This window comes from Camponotus vicinus, unplaced genomic scaffold (assembly GCF_025532165.1).
Source record: "Camponotus vicinus isolate PSW18456_S1 unplaced genomic scaffold, iyCamVici1.0 SCAF_12, whole genome shotgun sequence".
Classification (NCBI taxonomy): Eukaryota; Metazoa; Arthropoda; class Insecta; order Hymenoptera; family Formicidae; genus Camponotus; species Camponotus vicinus.
In genome coordinates, this window is record NW_028141948.1 from 15668017 (window position 1) to 15688994 (window position 20978).

Here is a 20978-nt window from a genome sequence, read left to right on the forward strand (position 1 = left end):
GAAAGATACTCCGGGGGACGACGAGTAATAGCGGCGGGTAATAGCGCGTGCTTTAAAACGCGGTAGTTAAAACGACGCGGCGGCCCGTGACACGCGGCGATTGCGTGCACGACCGGTGATTGAAATCGACCTTTATCGCTTTTTTGCGGCCGCTCGTAAATATCACTCGTATGTGTATGAACGATGCGTTAATAGTAAGCGCAAGGGTACTTACGGATTACTCTTTATCTTGCCATAAAGACGTATAAATTAATCGCGGAGAAATTAGCTAATTTCTTTAATAACATTTATCTGATATTTTCTCTTTCGCTTAAAGAACAAACAAATTCTTTTCTATATCTGCTGCGATAATAATAGATATATATACTTTACAAAAAAATGTATGATTGTAAAAAAATATTTAAAAGTTATTTTATGTAAAAATAATGAATTGATACAATTTTTAAAAAGATACACTTTTCATCTTGGATATTTCGACACATAAATGAATAATTCAAAAATAATTTGCATCATTATTAATCAAAATTAAGCCATTCACCAAAAGTGTATGAAATTAAGCGTGAAATAGATAATAAAATATCTCGTATCATATTAGAAATTTCCATCTTAAGAAAAGGTTCACGGCGTTTCTTGAAGAAATAATTTTAAGGAAGTGATCGCGATGCACCAAACATCTCGTCTCGCTGAACGCGTACTCAAAGCTGTGAAAGGAATCAAAGACGCGGTCAGCAATCGCGTCAAAGCGACGATAGAAACGAGCTGAAGGAAAGAGATTCTGCTCGAAATGCAGGAATCGGCGAACACGCTCGAGAAGACACAAATCGAAGCGAAAAAGGCACTACTCGCGTACAATTTTTCCCCTACATCTCCTCTCGAAGTGAGGGAGAAAGAGAGAGGGAGACGGGGGTTGTAGGTCGGCGGGTTTAGAATTGCTGAATAAAGAGCCGAAGGGCTGCAAAGGGTTGGGCGCCAAAGTTGTCCGTGGAAAGCGGCTCGCTCGGCCGCAAACTCGATAAAGTTGCGAGGCGCGGCACTCATTGTGTATATATACAGGACGAAACGAGACGAGACGAGACGGGACGCGGGATGAGACAGGAGGAGGAGTCGTCTCGCACTGTTTCCGCTTCCGGTAGTCCGATGGCAGACGCTTCGCTCCGCGAAGCGATAGCGAAGTGGAAGGAGACTCCGACCGGGGAAAAATCGGATTTCCTGACGCGCGCTACGAGTTTCGCCGAGTCCGTTTCGTCGAGTCTGTTTCACGGACTATTTCGTCGCGCGGCAAAATTCAGTCGCGCTGTGTATATCTATTATTAATTTTTCGGATAATTAAATTTTCAGTTAAAATCCTCTCTCGAGCAAGCTCTAAAATTCATCTCAATTTAAAGTTTCTTATATTTCAAGTTTCGAGATGTTAACCCAGATAAAAGAACACATGAAGAAAAAGTAAACATTTGAAATTAAAAATCCCTGAATTTGATTTGATTTTCATAAGCTATAGTGACATCACATAAAATGACAGCTTACGTGAAATGTGACTTGAGTTACCGAACATTTTGTACATATTTTAGCTTCAGATAGACACACAGGTCCAGCTTAACATGCTAAATCGTTATCATCATACCTGGCTCAGATGCGTCACATGGCTCGCCGCGTAGTAACTCGCTCTGGAACCGCACGGCCTCGCGTACAGCGGCTCAAGGTCGGCGATGGTGGCGTAACTTCCGGAATTCGCGCTTCCGGGCCGCGGGTCGACTCTAACCAAGACAGAACTTCTCGCCAGGCCGCCGGTGTCAGCCGCCGAGTAACTGCAGCAGGGCAGAGTTTTCCTGAAAGGACGAAAGGACCTCTGTAGCCGCGCACAATTGTTACAGGGTTAATTATTATCCTTACAATAGCAATGCACACAGCGACGTGAAAACGAGAGCTCGAGTAAAATTGTCACGAAGCAGAAGTCGTAGTAAGGTGATTTCGCTCAAACAAACTTTACGACGTTATTATGTCGAATTTCTTTGAAATCTGAAAATTCACGAATGTCGACGAGAAAATTTTGATCGATGATTTCGCGCGTCTTTAAGATTCATCAGTTATTTTCCTTATTCATTGTATTAGTTTCTGAAAAATTACATGATTTTACAAATTCAAGAAGATTTTAGCTACAGCTATGAATTATTGTATCACAAATATTTGTTATTTTTCATCAATTTCCTTAAAAATTAATGTTTACACGATTAATGATCGATTTGAATCAAACGTTTTTAATCTGCATTATGAAACCTTGAATCACACATTTTTGCAATTCAAAAATATTTAATAAGCTTCATTGTTAGAGTCAGAAAATATACACCTTAACTGATAATTTTACCTCGCTTTAATTTCGCCTGGGGATCACCGCGTAATGAGCTCTTTTAGCGAGCTTCTCCCGCAGGACAGTAATATGTCGGAATAAATGCGTAGTTCAAATTACAACGTCGTTTACGAGATAGACGGTCGCTTTATAAAGTCCGGCAGATATACTTTGCCCGGCAAAAGATAGAAGAGCATAAGTGGGAAGAACGGTGCATTATCATATTTCAAAAGCGTGCTCCATTCCGCACCTTGTGCATAACCCTCAACGAGAAATTATCTTCGACAAGAAGTTTCTCCGGTATTTCTACCCTCCCTCTCTCCCCCTTCCTCTTCCTCTCTCTCTTTATCTATCCATCTATCTATCTCCAGGAGGATTTACATCCCGTCCCGGATGAGCTGTCGAGCTCGAAATGATCCTTTCTCTTTCGTACCAACGATCTTGCGATAAAGAAACGCGTCAATTCGATTCTAAGTCGAGAAAAGCTACTTTTACCTTCGGCTTAACCGATTTACTTTTGAATGCAATTTATCTCTATTCCACATCATTGGTCTAACATTATATCCATATTTAATTTTCCTCGTCTCTCTTTTCCGCTTTTAGAACGTATATTTAGCACGATTTGTAATTAAACATTTTTAAATCTTTATAAATCTTTATAAATCTTTTATTTAAGTTAATAAAAGTAGAATTTAAATTTAAATGTTAATAAAATAATATCGTCTTTTCAAGAAATTAGTGAAGATCATTCTTCATTCATCTTGTAATTTCGAAATTAATTTAAGTTCTCGCGACAAATATTTTTGGAGCAGATCGTTACATTGAAACAAAGACGTTATTTTCAAGCAGACAATCTGAAAGGAAGAAACGAAACGGAAGGACGACTGAAAAATAGCGGCGAGAAATAGAAGAGAGGATATTTTTAGCGATTTATTGGCCATTTCGTGCATGTAAATCTGCCGTCGAACGTATATTCGTTAAAAAGACGAGCGGTAGAAAAAACGCGTACAGCCATCGATTTCAAATATTCTCCTAGTTCGTTCATTCGTGCCCGTTTATTTTTACGCGACCCTTACGGAAGCGTTTCGCAGCCAGATCGACTTCCGGCGAATCTGTCTACGTCCGTGAAAGCGAGGAACAGAAACGTTAAAGCGTCGTTCGGAAAGTAATATCATTTTTGCAACTCGCGAACGAGTATTCGTGCTGAAATTTTCCTAGATCGAAAATTTATGGCGAAATCGAGGACGTGTTCGCCGCAATATTATCGGCTCGAGCAAAATCCGTAAATCGATCATTTTAATCTAATATTTCCTAAGTAAGAACGGCCTGCAAAATGTCTCAAGTTCAATAACTTTCTTTCAAAAGAGGAGGCAATAAAATTTTGCAAACTTTAGAACAAATTACGAATAAAATTTCCGTAAAAATGTAAATTTTAAGTTTACAAAATCTTTTAAAAATTGTCCTTAATATTTATACACATACATACAAGTATTCTGAATAACTCGTATAATAAAAAATGTATCACAAGAATGATTACGAGTTAAAGAGCAGGTCTTCATATACGTGAATCTTTCTCTTATTAAAAGGAAAAACTAACAAGCATATGTGCACCTACAGTCACGGAAATACCAATCGAGCCAATATCGAAATGCAAAAATAAACATCGCCGAAGGTGGAGCAAAAGTTGGAAGACTGCAACGAAATCCCGACGCGAGTTTCGTGAGTGGCGTAACTACCCCCGAGGAAACTTTTCGCTGCTTGCCGAATCTCGAAGGCGCCTTTTGTACGTCGAGTTCGATGCGGCAAGAAGGGCTTACGAGGGACGAGGGCGGCTCGTGTTCGCTCGAGCGAACGGATGTAAAATCTGCAGTTTTACCCGCCGGCGGGGATGTACGTAGAGGAGAAAGAAAAAAAAAATAAAAAGAGGGAGAGAGAGACCGGGAAGACAGACCAAGGGAAGCAAAGATCCTCGTTCCTTCGCGCGGTATCAGGGTGAAGAGACTCAAAAGAGCTAATATATCCCGGGAGAGACAATTGGTCCGCGTCAAAAGGAACCCAAAGACGCGTATAAAGTAAGGGCGCGTCCCCTCCTTTGGGTTCCCTATAAGTTCCCCATAAAGGCCACTTTGCCATGCGATAAATATTTGATGTCCTCCGATGCGAGATCATTGTTACGGATGATCGTGCTCGATCGCATTCGTATCACGCGCCGACCAATCGCACGTTGTTTGTTCGAGCGAACATCTGTTGCTTTCTTTTTCGAATTCTCCGGTCAGTACCGCGGTGAGATATTGATTCCAATTCCGCGACAGATTGGCGTGTAATATTTCAACCTCGCGTAATATAACGCTGGGATTTAACGTAATATATCTTCCTATGCACTGCATTTTTTATTGTCCGTACAGATTGATAGAAACAGCCAGAAACAGGTCTTACTTTGTAAGAAAAAGCAATTGTAATTTTGTCAAATATATAGGATATAAAAAAATTTATCTTTGATGAGTGATTAGCGAATGATTTTAAGTATGAAATATACAATGTTATGAATAATACAACGTGTAATATACAATTTTCCAGCAAAATTCATTGAAAGAGCAAATCCACTGTTTATCATTTAACAGTATCGAGAAAAATTCGTTAAAAAAATCGCAACGAAGAACATCAAAGAAGCTAATAAATATCCGGGTAAAAGACAATTTGCCCTCTTTGAAACAAATAATAGGGGAAGAGAAGGAGGTGGCAGCAAAGTGAAGCGACGAGTGGCTTTGCTTCTGCCCAACTTTCCGGGCAATATGATTTCTACATTCCCCGTCCACCGATTATGCCTCGAAGTAGAGGCACGTGAAATGGAACATTCGATACGCTAAAGTATAAAATAATTACAGTGAAAATAACGATCGAACTTTAAAAGCAACGGGTACAAGTTTTCGCATAATATCGTTAATGAGGAGACGGGTGCTAGAACACGATCTGCTTTTCGTTTAACGAGAAAAATTCATGACGAGGTCTTTTCAGGACGCTCGATATATTCAGACAATTTACCGACGAAAATAAAAGTCAATCCTATTAAAGGAAAATGAGGGATCTAAAATATTCTGCATCGCGCATCAAAATTGTATTTTTGTACTTTACTTTCTTTATAAAAAATGAACTAATAACGCTGTAAAATAAAATTAATGAAGTATTTTTATAAATGTCGAATGACATACAAGTCTGTGAAAATCATTTTTCTTGCGAGGTTTTAATTCTTGACGAGTGCCTTTAATTTTGAGTTGTAATTTATGGATCTGAAACCACACCCGGTTTTATCTAGTAAGGATTTTTTGATCATTTTAATTAAAAGAACTGTGAACTTCATCCATATAAATAGTATTATAAATAATAAAAATTGCTCTAAGTATTACTATATATTAATATTAAATATTAATATTGAAAATTAATATTACTAACATTAAATAATAATACAAAAATTGCACATAGGATTGGTGACATTTGGAATCACTATAAAAAAATTTTAAAAAATGCATTTTTGTCAAGAGAGCCAAATCTTCGTAGATTTATAATCAATGTGAACAGAAAATCATTTCAGAGGAGATCAAGTGCGATATTAATTTCAAAAAAAAGTCTACAGCGAGTCCATTCAAGTTATGCGCGCAGCGCGGTCAAAGGCGATCGACGAACAAAAAAATATAAAGCACGAATATGGAAAGAGAGATAAAAGAGCGGATCCTCTCTCGCGACCCCTTACATCCTTACATTCCCCCCCCCCCCGCAGCTAGTCCCACGGATACAAGGTAAGAGGGTGCGTATAGCTATGCAATAAAATGTCGGCTGCCGTGCCAAGCGGTCGACGGATCACCGGCGGCTTATTGAAAGGATATTTCATTCGGACGAGTTCCTCCTATCCAGCTTATCCGGCGAATTTCCCGCGGGTGTACGAAAATCTTTTCGTCACTCTCCCCTTCCATTTCCTCCCAAACGATTCTTCCGCTCGGCAGAAAACTCGCGACGTCGCAAGACACGCGCGAATTCTTTCGCTCTCGAACGCCTCGCGGAAAATGAGAGCGTGATACGTGAAAAGCCGTATTTACGACGCGTCTTACGCGAAGCGACGGCGTCTTGCGTAATGGAAAAATCTTTTCTACGCGAGCACCGATTTGTACCTCTCTTCTTTCCTTTTTTTCTTCTTCTTTTTGCGAGCGATGCGCGAGAGGGACGATGCTTTGAAATGCGAATTTAATAAGTGACGTAGAATGAAAAGTTGCACGGCGTCCACATTATTCTTCCTCGTGTCGGTTTCTCTCCTTTCGAGCCAGACGTCGGCTCGAAAATCCACCGACGCATTTATGTGTGTGTGTGCATGTGGAGTTATTACTGCTCCGATTATACTTCTTTCTACCGCGTTTTTAATAATGCGCGAGCTTCTTTAAATAATTCTAACGAACCAAAGATTAAGACCGGCAATTTATCAGGACATACAAAGCCTCTCCTTTCATCTGTTACACTTGCTTACTCTTTAAAAATTTCATTCTCAGATTCCTTTTTCGTGTTTTTAATCTAGACACTTTAAATATCGAAACAGCGGAAAAGTGGTGGTACATCGGGATTTTAAATACACGATACTTATATTATTATACTTTTCTGTATAATTAATGAAAAAATTTACTCACTGCGATTCTTGAACGCGAGCCTTGCTGTTGCGAATGTATAACGCACTGGCGACACTGCCGACGACAAGAATTAAAGCGCACGCACAAGTAGCTGCGACGTAAAGTGCACCGGCACCGTTTGCGAGCGGATCGGGCTCCAAACGCACCGAATCGTTGCTGGGAGGAGTCTCGACACCTGAAAATATATATGAATTAATTAATTATTTTTTACAAATCTCTATACACCTCTCCTTGTCTTATACAATTTTAAAAATCAAATATACAAATAAATGAAAGAGGGATTCATTCGCTTGAAAATTCAATTATTGTGATAGGTACATTAAAGATAATTGAATTGATTTGATAAACAAATTTCTTCCCTTTTTTCATAAAAAATAAATTTTTTAAGTGTCAAATTAAGCATTTTCCTCGTGCTTTAATTTCCAGAAAATGCGACAAACAATATATGTACATATATATAGCTCTGTAACGCATCAGTGTGTAATTTAATTTAATTTTAATTTTATTTTGTTTAACTTGTATCGAAAAAAAATTGCGCGACTCGTGAAGCCTCTTGACGTTCTATTCGATGATTTTTATATCCGTCACCAAATACAAATGTATTCAATCTACAAAACTCGCACGACCGCCATTATAGTATCGGCAATCCATTTTGTCAATTGGAGCATTTCCACTCGAGCCACGTGCTCGAGATTCAAATCTATCGAAAAGCACTGGATGCGAATCGAGCCATTGTTTATACGTATCGCGGCGCTATCGAGCGGGAATATCGACGAGTCGTGGAAAGTGCCCAAAGAGATCTCACTTTGATGGCGAGTCATTGGCCGCAAACCACGAATTTTCCAGCAAGAAAGGTACTGTTTCATTCAATTTACTTTTACCTCGCAAATAGTTACACATTTCTCACGCGCCGTAGGATTCTTGCATTTCGTATGCTAACGACTCCATTCTTTGTGTGGAAAAAAATTTAAAGAATATATGATGTCTATCATTTTCAATGTATATCACTTGAAATCTCAATTAAAATAATCAAATTTTTCTTTATTTAATTTATTTTAATTATTAAAATATTTCGACATACCTACTTGAACTTTGTAAACTATATTTGGATGCAATTTTAGTTGAAACTTTTCATTATTAAAATGCACATTTGATAAGGAATCTAGAACGAATTAGTTCGAACTTTGTTAGCTCCGTTCGCTTCGCGAAAGGGATTGTGAAACAACGAGTTTGTCGAGACTTTCCTCTCTGCGTCGCGCACGTTTACATTTTTCCGCCGTACTTGGCTTTCTGATATTTCTTTTCTCTCTATCCTTTCGTGCGTTGTGAGAAGTAAAGACTCTGGTCGAACTGAGAGGCGCCTTGTCGTCTGTTATAAAGGTAAATAACGTGGCCTAGACGGAGGAACTTTAGCGCGAGAGCTCAAAAGCTTTCAAGAACCGAGCACGTCAGCCTCGACTAGGATATGCCGAGGAAAAGGGGCGCATCCTTTCGGAGCGTCATGATAAAATTAAGTAAACTCCATCAGCTCTTAACTCGTTGCCGAGATTATAGCGTCGTATAATCCCTAAATGCGTTCCTCCAATTTCAGGCGTTGCTCGCCTGAAATCTAAAACAACTCTCCATTTCTTCGCTAACTTATTTCTTTTTTTTTTTCGCGAACGAGTAAGATCGCCATTATTAAATTTTGCTTCTCCTCTGACTTATAACTCGCGTACGTAAATAATTATTTTTTCCACATAAAATCTCGTAGTTATCAAATTTTCTCGTACATTCTTGACGAATTTTTAATAGTTTTTTTTTTCAATTTAATTAGCGTTTTAATTATGGAAACTCAATCTTGTGCTCTCTTCCGCTTAATATAATGAATATATAAAGACAAAGATTCTAAAATTTCGGAAAAAATTGGCACAAAATTTTGTCAAATTGGCAAATTGTTATCTTTCGATAATTAAGATTATTATTTTGATTGTGACTATTAAATAGCAAGTCGCTTTTTCTTCTCTATATATTTATTTGAAAGTCGTAATATTTTTTGTTGTAAAGTAATTTTAGTGAGTAACATCTATGTCGTCTATAGAAGAAGAGGAAATGGTACGGTTCTTTGAAATATTCGTCAAGTCGTAGTTGCGGTAAAAATAACAGTGCTTTAAAAATACATACCGCCTGCGGCGTAAGAGAATTCAGGACGAAAATTAAGACATTGTCGACATAATACACAGTCATCGCATGGCTCTTTCTTTTTTCCTTCCTTTCCATCAAGAGAGAAACTAAAAACTTGAAAGCCGAAATCTTTTATGTAGAAACTTTACGATGCATCATTTATTAATGTTGCATTAGATTACTTTCAACATTTTTTGCAAGTTATAGTTGCTTTATTCTAAAAAAACATATCGCACTTTTATATAAAATTTTAATTTTTATTATAAAACTCAGTTATAATTTCTCTCTTCGTGTTAAGCATGAAATTATTATTCTCACAAACTATCAACGATGGGGCTGAAAAATTATGACTTCATAATTATATTTTGGCTTCAATTTTCTACGTTTTTAAATTATCAATGATTCGTCCTTAAAATTTATTATAAAACTTAACATTCAAATAATCAACATTTTTTTAAATTTTACTTCCAATTTTATTATTCCCTTGTGTTGTTTTCCCGTAAAAAAATTGTAAATATAATTTTTCACTTTGACAAATATGTTACGGGCTCTAATAAGCCTTGATGTTTATCTCTTTTCTCCTTTTCCCTCGTTCATTTTACGAAGGAAGGAAATAGACTTCGTGCTCTTGCCAGAATAACGTAAACCAAGCAGATCAGCTTTACGTGATAGAGCACATTGCGAACACGAGCTACGAGGAACGAGACGAGAAAGAGTTTGCTCGAGCGCGATGAGACGTGCGCAGGAAGCAGCAGGAAAAGAAAAAGTTAAATAAATCGTAGTAGCCCTCGGCGTTGCGCTGCAGTATCTTAGAAGCAACTCGTTCGCATCGTTCCTTCGCGGAGTCCTTCCATCTTCCTAAAATGTTTCTCTACGATGCGCCCGAGAAACGGACGAGCATTTTCGAGAGGTCTCTATTATTTTTGCGCTAAAACTGCAATTGCGTTAGATTTTGCAATATATTCATCAAGTTTTTTAATTAATTTATTTAATTTTAACTGTCGCTGATCCCACTCTTTTACGCTTATTTACGTAATAATATGTAGCTCGGTTACATATTTTGCAATATTTAAATTTATCATATTTTGCTACTCCCCCTACATAAATTAAATCACGTATATATTATACATGGAATATGGTTTTTTTAAATATGTAAATTAATATTGTGCGATTATTTAAAAATAGCGTAATATAGACATCCTACATCGTTATACTTTCATCTCGTTTAGATTACGCTGCACTAGTCAAATAATGTGGAGCACCTATCGATATAAATTGTCGCGATTGACGCGCACTCGCGAAACTCAAAGAGCGACTATAAAGTCAGGAAGGCGTGTTAAGAGCGACTTCTCAATTAAATCCGTCTGAGCTATGCTATCCGCTACCATCAAACAGACCTTAACCGAGATTTACGGAGGACCGGGAATTAAGTCTCCAGAGGATTAACAGGGTGACCCTCCACGAGTCGCGTTCCCTCATTCGCCGCGAGCTCTGTGGACTTTAGAAACAAATTTAGTCATGTTGAGAGACTCGCGAAAATCACGAAATTACACTTTTGGGCGCTGATAAGTTTATTCTTTTCTATTAAGAAAATTTAACGACATATCGACAGTTGGGTGCCGAGAAAAAATTGATACTTATTTATATATTTTAAATACTTGAGTTAAATCCGCGATTGTATCATTCTTATTAGTACATCATTATCTTCACAAACATTTCACATATTTTTTTAATACTCTCTAAATATAGTATATATGGTCGCAAGCGTTGGAAATTATTCGATAATTCAAAAAATGTCGGTATTTTTTAAAGATATTTGAGACGAAAAATAATATAAATGTTTGAAAACAACACAGAAAAATCTGAAAAAACACAGAAGGTAGAATATATTGTCATTTAAAAATATGAACAAAAAATATCTAATATGTGCACTCTCAATGCGAATTGCGAACTGAAATTTCAAATAATAAAATAACTATAATTTGAAAGTTGAGAATCAGTTGTCATTATTAAATCTTTCTTTTTTTTCGATTTGACATCTCAATAGTCTTCAATATATCTTTCAGTCTTCTTGGAGAATATATAGAGAGTTCCGTATAGAGAATTCGATTATTTTCGAGTGATCTCGAGGCGCTTTCAGATTGCTGCTAGGACCTCTCGAGCTCGAAACGATCGTCCAAGGACTCGTCAGGAGCCGGCCTCGGTTTCTTTGGTGATGCGGGAGCGGACAAGGAAGAAGCAAATTCGACAAAGCAGGAAATCTGCTCTTCAAGACGCGACTATGGTCCTTACCGCGGTGGTGCTTACTTATTTTCGTCCTTTTTCCTCCCTTCGCATATCCCTGTCCATCTCGTTTTTCTATGCGATCGACTCTCTTGATCTTCGTCGAAGGAGAAATCTTCTTGGTGCCTTCTCTTCTCTTTCATTAAATACACCGACCCTCGACGAAATTCAATTTTACTCGGCGAATTGCTTTTTGTTGTACCATCGCCTGCTTCGGTAACCGGATCCGGATCTGCGACTTCTTTGTCTTCTTCTCTTTCTCTCTCTGTTTTTCTTCTTTTTTTCATCTTTTTCTTGCTCGCCTTCCATCGAATCGTTCTCTGTAGGTATCATATAAATGCATGCGTTTCTCTATGCGTGACACCAGCAATATTCAATTACATTTTAGTATAAAGATTTTAAATAAATGTTCTCCAAATTTTTAAGACAAAAAACTCTGTGCATTTAATATAATAAAATAACAAATAGTATAAAATACCAAATATGAGTATTTCAATAAAATTTATTTAAAAAATTGTTTGCTCTTGATTTCGTGTCTAACGATATTGTTTCAGAGAACGAAAAAGTCGGGGTCAACTGTTGGTCAAAAATAGAGAAAAATTATTTTCAATTTTAAAATGCGTTCTTTTTTTCATCTCTTTAATTCTACAAAATCCAATTTTTACCTGTTTTTATCGGAAACCAAAGAATCAATTTTCTTCTTAATTAAAAAGATGGAGTGTATGAATCCATCGCTGTGGTTTCAATTTATTTTGTGCGGAACGTTTATTTATCGAAAACCGTGCACCCCAAAACTCATTTTGGTTACACAAAATCAGTATAAAGTATTCGCAAACTATTATGGCGCTAGAGAGAGGGATGAAAATTGGGGGAAGGGGGATTATTTGCCAGATTGCATTCATCGTTACTCCGTGTGGCTTGTTTTTTCAGAAAACACGCTTTCGAGGTCGCGTGAAGTTTGCGGAGTCGAGAGAACCGCCTGTGAAGTACCATGCGTACAAGTTTACGAGCACCCTTGTCGGAAGTGGTGCGGAAATTACGTTTGTACCTTTGCTCGCGTCCGTCATAACATTTCCATTTCTGCTCGTAACGTAAACTACACGTGTATATATAATTCCATTATCTAAACATGATTACTTAAACGACCATGCGCGTGCTCCGCATTGTATTTATAATTTAACAGTTGTTTATTTAGCAAAAGCCCTGAAGTGTCGGAAATTATTTCGAAGTAATCGCTTAATATAATGAGTATTAATAATTTTAAATAAATTATATAATACTTTTAATGATATTAAATGACAAATAAATAATACTTTAAATTATACAAATGTTATATTATGCGGTTTATAAGTCTATAAATTTTCTTCTATGAATAAAAAGTACATAGGATATAGTTTCAATTTTTTGTGTACATTCAAATGCAATTATAAATATTTATATTTCTTTTCTATAACACTTCGCCGAGTAGCACGAGTAATTTGGTTTATTTTACTCTATTTCATTTTCAAAAATTGTTCCTATTATTGTTACCTTTTTCAATGTTAAAAATGTTTAACCTCCGGACGTTAAATCAAAGTTACCAAAAATCGCTTACTCCAGAGTCCATAAATCGCGTGGATAAATTGAGTTTGCGCGTGACGCGAAATGAATGCGCGCTTCTGTTTTAATCGCGACCACGTCGAAACTGTCTCGCCGTAACGAAGGTATTCAGCCGGGTTCGCGAACGCACTAATTAAATCCGATATTACGTAAACGAAATAATTATCAACAAGCTGCAATGGCGCCTAGGTGAGTACAGATGAATAAAGGCGCTTTCTGCTGCGACTCGCTCGCGTACCGCAGAATATATGAACAAGCGAGTAAACCACATGTTACATAGATTACAAAGCTTGAATAGTATCATCCTTTGAAATGGATCTTCATGTAATGCATTGTAGATCAATATTACCGCAGTAAATAATAGCGCATAGAAATTCATAAACCTTTCGCACCAACGTGATATTGTATTCACATGTCAATGTATTTCCTGAAGAAATGTATTTAATTTGTATAATTATATGTATTATATGTATATTGCATGTGTACGTGCATTGATTAAATGTATCACCATTAAATTAATGATGCAGTCATGAAATAGAAACAAATCTAAATCTCAGAGTTAAATAAATATCATCCAGAATTGGGGAAAAATTGCAATTTTAATTAGACGAGTAAAAACGTCACTAAATGGAAGAGTTATATAATTCACACTTTAGCGTTTTCATATTTCAAGTGAGATAAATGGCGAGTGCCCTCATGATTTTTTCAGACTTTGAATAAAACAAGCGGAAGGAGAGAACACGCGGCATTCCTTCAACGAAAAGGAGAAAAAAATCTAGAATCCGGATCTAGGTTCTCGGTTAATGCGTGGTTGCCATGAAAATCGCGGAATTTCAAATCACATTGAATTTCATGCGCGAGAATAATAAAATAGGTATACCGCTCTCTTTCTCTCTTTCCGTTTTAAAATCTCTGTATATACTTTCTTAAATGAACTCAGTATACTATCACTGATGAAAGTAAAATCTCACTGAAAAAAATTAATTAGTGGTAGAGGCTAATTTTTCAGTACAATCTCATTGCCATAATCAGTGAAATATAAAATAAGAGCAAAATATGAGTGTTTTAAAATATAAAAAATGGCTAAAAATCAATAAAATATTCGTTGATCTTTGAAATTTTGCCACTGTTTTAATCAATAATATTTTCAGTAATTGACTTTAGGAAAATACGAAAATAATGAAATATGTATTTCGACATTTTTCAAAATTGTCACGCAAAATCGCCGAGAAATTATACCTCTAACTAAATATATTCACGTACCTTTCAAGCAGATCTTGTTTCTCTTAAAGACCAAGACGGTATCGTTGTACCTAGTGCCAGGCGGAGCGGTGACATTCAATCTCAGTGCCAGAGGAATTTCGGCACTAACGACCCCCGAACAGGGCAATCTGATCCTGAAGACTTGCAGGGTGACTGGAACCTCGCCCCTCGCAGAGACATTCACTCTCGGTGGCAGCAAAGCCATCATCCCGGAGGACGGTCCACCCAGCCCTCCCGGCCCATAATCCACGTCATAATCCAACTCCATGGAATACGGCAACTGTGTGTGTGAGAAAAGAAGTTACGTTTCTAAAAAACTGTACCGTTCGAGGGACAGAGTGTAATCTTACATTATCACTATCTCGAAGCATACAAACTACTCTCGAGCAGATTTTGAGCACATAAACGACAATTTTTACCAGAGACGAAAATCTTTGAGGAAAGCGTGATTTACGCTCGCGCGAACTTTCAACTCTCGTTGACATTTCGCACGTAAAAGCATTCCCCAGTTATCGCTCACCGGCCGATAATCTGACGTGTAATAAAAATAGCGCGGCCCTCATAACTCACGTGGAAAAGCCAGATACTCGCGCGGTCCCTTCGTCGCATACGATTGCACGTATTAACATTATATTATAGATATATATGAATACGTATCGCCGTCGCATGCGACATTTCGCGTTAAATCCTGCGCGTCTATTTCGTATTTACTACCGCCTATCTCGTAACTTTTAACGCCGAGTCGAGGTGACACAGGAGAAGCACGACGAGGTAGGTAAGGTAAGCGCAGATCCCGGCGAGCACGATTGTACCAACCCCCTCGTTCTGTCACACTCGAGATTGGCCCACCTCGAACGGCGAGTAGTGTGTTCAGGCACGCCACAAGTTTTACGAGGTGGCATAAATAACCCGGTTAGTGCTTCGTGATGTGGTGTCAACGGAAAGGCGACTCCACCCTCTCGGCTCACCGGTAATCGTCGTAATCGTCGCGACGGGGGGTCGCGCGGTAGCGTGACACCTACCTATCGTACCCCCGTGGCGAGATCGCGCGCTTACCTTCCCTCTCTTTCTCTCTGGATATTTATTATTTTTTTCCCGACCGTATACGTGAGTCCCGACAAAATAAACGAAACGAATGGACCGTGCACGCGTGTGCACGGCACTCCCCGTATGGTCCTCCTCCCCCACCCCCTTCCTCCATTTCCCACTTGTGTAAGAGATACCGCGACGGGGGTCTCTATATCAGAGCTCTCGAACAGCTCTTAGATCATTCCGACCTTTCCCTTTAATTACAGAGAGTGCCTCAGTTTACGGTGGACGATTTATTTTGATTCAAGCATCGCGCACGCGAATCGTTATTCATCGTTGACATTGCTAGAAAGAGATCGTGCAGTTATGATTTCACATCCTTTCTAAAGAAACCTATTAAAATCTGCGACTTTGTAAAGAATTAATTAATTTCTTCACTTTACTAACAATAAGTCGGTGGATAAAATTTTTTACTATAATAAATCAATATGATCTTTTCCTGCGGAAGATTTATCATAATATCAATAGCAATGTCCAGTCTTTTTTGGAAAGATTCCATTTAACAAACTCTCCCCTACAAATACCGGAGATAGTTAAGTTCCCTTGGAGAGGGGAAGATAAATGATATTTCCGATTCTCTTCAGGCAGGCACGCGAGCTTTTTCATACTGAATACGTTCGTCCGGGCATTCGTCCTAATTGACGGTAACTTAATGACGATGCGGTTGAATCGAGGACGCGATGTCGAGGGTGCTTTCGAGACGGGACGCCGCCATTTGCCTCGTAATCGCTTCTCGGGGGTGACGATGACGTGACATCTATCCGTCGCGTTCAGGCTGCCAGGGATAAAACGTGTTTTCACCGTTCTACCTACGCGACGGGTAGTAATTGACAGAAGTGCCTCGTTCAGTCGTCGAAAAGCCACCCTTTTCTTTCACTCGCGCGCCACCCTTTTCTCCCACGATAAATCAACCGCGTTCGAACTAAACGCGTTCACATCTCTCGGAATTGCTCTCAAACGCACCCGGTAAAGAGAAACGGCCAATATCTCTAAACAAATCTAGATTGATTTGTAGTACAAATATATTTTAAGAAATACGAGACAAAATTTATAACTATAAAAAATAAAATCCAGTCAGACACACACAGTGATACTATTTATACCGATAGATATAAATTAAAATAATCGAATATTATTACCTTCAACAAAACGATAAAAAATAGTAATATATATTCTTTCGATGTAACTATTAATATAAATATCTCCATTTAAAGAATATTTTGGTCGCTACCGATTAACCCCTTCACTGTCAAGCGAAAAGAAACTTTCCGTGCCAAAAGTGTGTTGAAGAAAAAAGTTTTTAAAATTGCATAAATACGTCAGTATAAATATTATTGAGTCGAATCCGAATCTGAAGCCAGAATTACAAAATTCAAAATGGTGAATCCAATATGGCGGATCAAAATTCAAAATAATTTTGAATTTCAAAAATGTGTATCATTTTTGGGGTTGCAAAATCCAAACCTAATATCAGATTTTCCAAATTGAAAATGGCAAATCCAATATGGCAGGCCAGAGTGCGAACAAATAGTTGACATACATAAAGGTTGTATATTTCTCTCTTCAATTATTTTTAAATCCCGCTCTCTGCCGAACCCAGAATCACGAATCGAGGACGTGGCGGTTATTGACTCCATTTTATTTTTTTTATTTCTTGAAAACTGGTATACGTTTCCACTTCTGTGCAAACAGCTTGATTTGATAATTCGTGACTCTGGATTCAGCAGATAGCGGGATTTATAAGTAATTGAAGAAAAAAGTGTACATCTTTTATGTATGGCAACTATTTGTTCTGGTCCGCCATATTAAATTTGCAATTTTTAATTTGGAAAATCTGATATTAGATTCGAATTCGGCGACCCCAAAAACGATAAGAAACCCATTTTTATTGAAACCCAAAATTATTTTGAATTTTGATTCGCCATTTTGAAGTTCGAAATTCTGATTTCAGATTCGAATTCAGCGACCTCAGAAACCTTAAAATACCCAAGGACAACCAAATCGTAATAGTAATAACATATTTTTTTCAAGATGCCCCTATAGGGATCATGAAGCAAAAGTGGCACGAATTTTTTTGGCCTCTATAGGGGTCACTGACAGTGAAGGGGTTAAGCGCGTATTTCGCATTTCTCATCGTCGCTATCACAAATTTCTCGATAAAAATTCGCAAATCTCGATTCTCCTCGTTCAGCATCATTCGAGAGAGTACGCGAGGATTCGACACGAAGAGTTCGAGCGATTTCCTGCAGCTGTAAGCGTTTGCTTAATATCCAGTCTCGGATTCCCGTAATAGCGTAAAAATGTTTGCTCAAGAAGCGTCCGCTCCTCTCGTCGCGCGTCCCTCTCGAACCCAGAGAGAACGTAGTCATGGGCGTCGACATGACTTTTCCTGGAATGGCAGAAATTTTCTCGAAAGAAAACTTGGAAACTTTCCTACTTTTTCCCCATTTAATTAATGACGACAGCTATGCGCGCAACATTAACCTTAAACACGCGTATTGCATTTAGGCCTGAGTGAATTTCAGTACCTTCCTAATAGGGCAAAATGGACTTTGCGAGGTTCGTTAAACCGCAACGCGGTCTTAATGATTTTATCACGTACTTTCTACGGCACTGCTATAATTAACGACGAATTTCTCTGTTATATTTTTCACGCGAGCTTGTCGCTCTATCCTAGAACAGAGTTGAGGGGTGCGGTGCACCCCGTTGCATTCCCGGCGACGCCCATGACGCCCAACACGACGGTGTCGCGTGAATTGCGATCCGTCAACCTTCTCCCATATCTTCCACGTGTCGCGCGCATGTATGTGTAACGCGTTCTCGCGCGTGTTTCCGTGTACAGAACACTTGGATTCTGCTAGGAACGACGACAGAGGCGACGAGTGCACCACGACAAGCGCCATTGTCGCTGTCAATGAAAAGGAAGTCGTATAACACGAGGAAATCCTATCGTCCGACACCAGGAAGGAAACGCCCGTGGCTTTTAAAGGGAAAGGGAGAGAGGGGGGGGAAGAGGGAGAGAGAAAGAGAACGCACCCCGTTCCCTTCCGCTCCCTCGCGTTCCCCCGCCTTCGATTTATACCAAAATTATGCCGCGATTTTGTATTATCGGACAGCAGCGGCGAGAGAATATTAAAGGACGAAGGCGGGCTGATTTATCCCGGAATTATTCCCGGCTCCCGTATTATTCGCGTCCTTGTGTTATTCCAGTGAGCGAGCCCGCCGGTTGATTTGGCTGGATACGCGTGAGCGATGAAAAATGTGCGGCCATGCGAAAAGTACGATGATAAACGCGGCATGAAGCGTACAGAAAAGGGTCAACGCCGCCGATCGCGGCTTCAGTGATTAATCGTGGCGCCGGGGATTTTCGAGATAGGTTTCAATATCGCGAATCAGCCGAGCGTATGTTTCAACGTTAATAAGTTTAGACATGATACTTCTTATCGGCCTCTCGTATTGTTAACGTTGAACGCTTTTTCATTTTCTGCTTATGCATTTTGATAAATACACACGAAAATAGAAACTAGTCCTAAAGAGAATTAATCGCAATTTATAGAACTACTTTATAATAACGTTAAAAATAATATGCACGAGAAAAATTTCAAAAATATATTGTTAATATACTAAAATTTATTACGTACATGATCAATCTTATCGTTAGTCTCTACATAATAACATGCTTGTTTATAATTTTTTGATGCCAATAAATATCAATTAATAATATAATTTGATCGAAGTATTAGTTGAAATATCAATTCTCTCTTTTTATGATTTTTAAAAGATTTAACATGTTATGAAAAACATAATCGTTAATATAGTCATAATATAATAGAGTTGTTTTATATTTTAATCTGTATTTAAATACAGCCAAGAGATCTATTATTATTAAATGCTTTCACCTCTCATTCTTTGATCATAAAAATATTTATAAAATATTTAAAAATTCTTTTGTTATTAAAAAAAAATAATAAAATTATTTTAATTATCATGAAACAATAAATTTGCTGTGGCAAATATAGTTTACAAATTGAAAGGAAACGTGTTAAGCAAATACCATCGAAACGCAGTTATATCGTAAACATTTTCGCGTAACCGAAAGTACATGATTCCAACCGATATCCATCAGTGCGTGAGCCACGAAATTAGTCACGTGTCGCTAAACACTCGAGGCACCGATCGTGTAATTTTTATGGGAATTTTCCGGTGGATCTTTTTACACGATTGAATCCATACGGTTTTATCCTGTATCATACGGACGGTCGATTAAAATAACACATTTTCGAGTCCTTTCACGGATATACCTGTTTTCATTTTAAATTTAAATTTTGGAAGGCAGTGATATATTTCCGTTAACCATACAGTTTCAAATTAAAAATTAAAATCTTGTTCGCTCGGTACAATCATGATAATATATGAGAGAATAATTTTCATCCGTACACAAGTATCCATATACAAGCTAATGAAATCACAGATATTAAAATTGCAATATAAAATATGATAGTTTGATAAAGTAATATTAAAATTATATTTATATTTGATCCCTCATCAAAATATTTAGAATAAAAGCCAATTTTCTTTTTATTCCCTGTATATATTAATTTATATATCTCGTCAATTAATTTATATATATCGTCAATTCACATTAAATTTGCCGAATAACGATTATATTTCATCTAAATTAATTGCAATTAAATCTAATTAATTTAATAAAACCGTTACAAATATATCAATGAAATTTTATTTATTCCTTATATATATCCGCAAATATGTGGAAACAAAGAGGCGGAAAGGAAAAGCACATCGCGTTGAGGAGGCCGGCGAGATGCTTTGCTTTACGAGATTCCTCCTATGGTTTCCCGTTTGCTTTCAGTGTGCAATAACGAAATGCCATTGGTCTTTTTGCGTGTCCACCCTCTGTATCGCCGCTGAGAACCCTCGCACTTGAACTGTGTGGACGAAAGTTTCGAGTTTACGCTTTGATTCGGTTCTCTTTCTTTTCTGACCAATGACCTTTAGACGCAAGAAATTAAATCGAAGTCTTTGACGGTATAAGATCACTCACGATATGTTAAAAATTTCTCGATACACGCGACGTCTAGATAAATCAAATAACATTTTCAGAAATATAACACTAAAATGTAATTTGCACTTTCATAAAATAAAAATTTAAAATTATATATATATGATAAGTTCAATTAAAACGTGGATTAAGATCATTGTTCCATAAAAATTTCAAAAAAAAGAGAAGATAAGAAATAAAATATATATCAGTCGATTTTAAATGCGATATGCTCTAACCCTAAATAAGTAATCTTTAGATAGGAAATAATGAGTAGATTACAAATAAGCGGACAAAATTAAAATTCTTCATAAAAAAAGAAAAATAGCTAGGGATTGCGAACATCGCGTGTATGCGAGCGGAAACCTCTTAACATCCCTCGCGGCATCTACTTACAAGGCGCTCTTTAGAGGCACGCAAAGGACGCTTAGTCTCGCCATAATATCTCAATCATACATATATATATATATATATATATATATATATATATAGAGAGAGAGAGAGAGAG

At 37.7% G+C, this 20978-nt stretch overlaps 1 protein-coding gene across 6 annotated transcripts in view; it reads right to left on the reverse strand.

Moving 5' to 3' along the window:
* LOC145962978 (tyrosine-protein kinase Dnt) overlaps positions 1–20978 on the reverse strand; it is a 114365-nt gene that overhangs the window by 40268 nt on the left and 53119 nt on the right. For all 6 annotated transcript variants that reach the window (XM_083084518.1, XM_083084517.1, XM_083084519.1 and 3 more), the window contains 3 exons: positions 14323–14602; positions 7015–7189; positions 1622–1826 (listed from right to left, as the gene is read on the reverse strand). In XM_083084518.1, coding sequence (XP_082940644.1) covers positions 1622–1826; positions 7015–7189; positions 14323–14602 — 660 coding nt within the window. The remainder of the gene's footprint in view (positions 1–1621; positions 1827–7014; positions 7190–14322; positions 14603–20978) is intronic.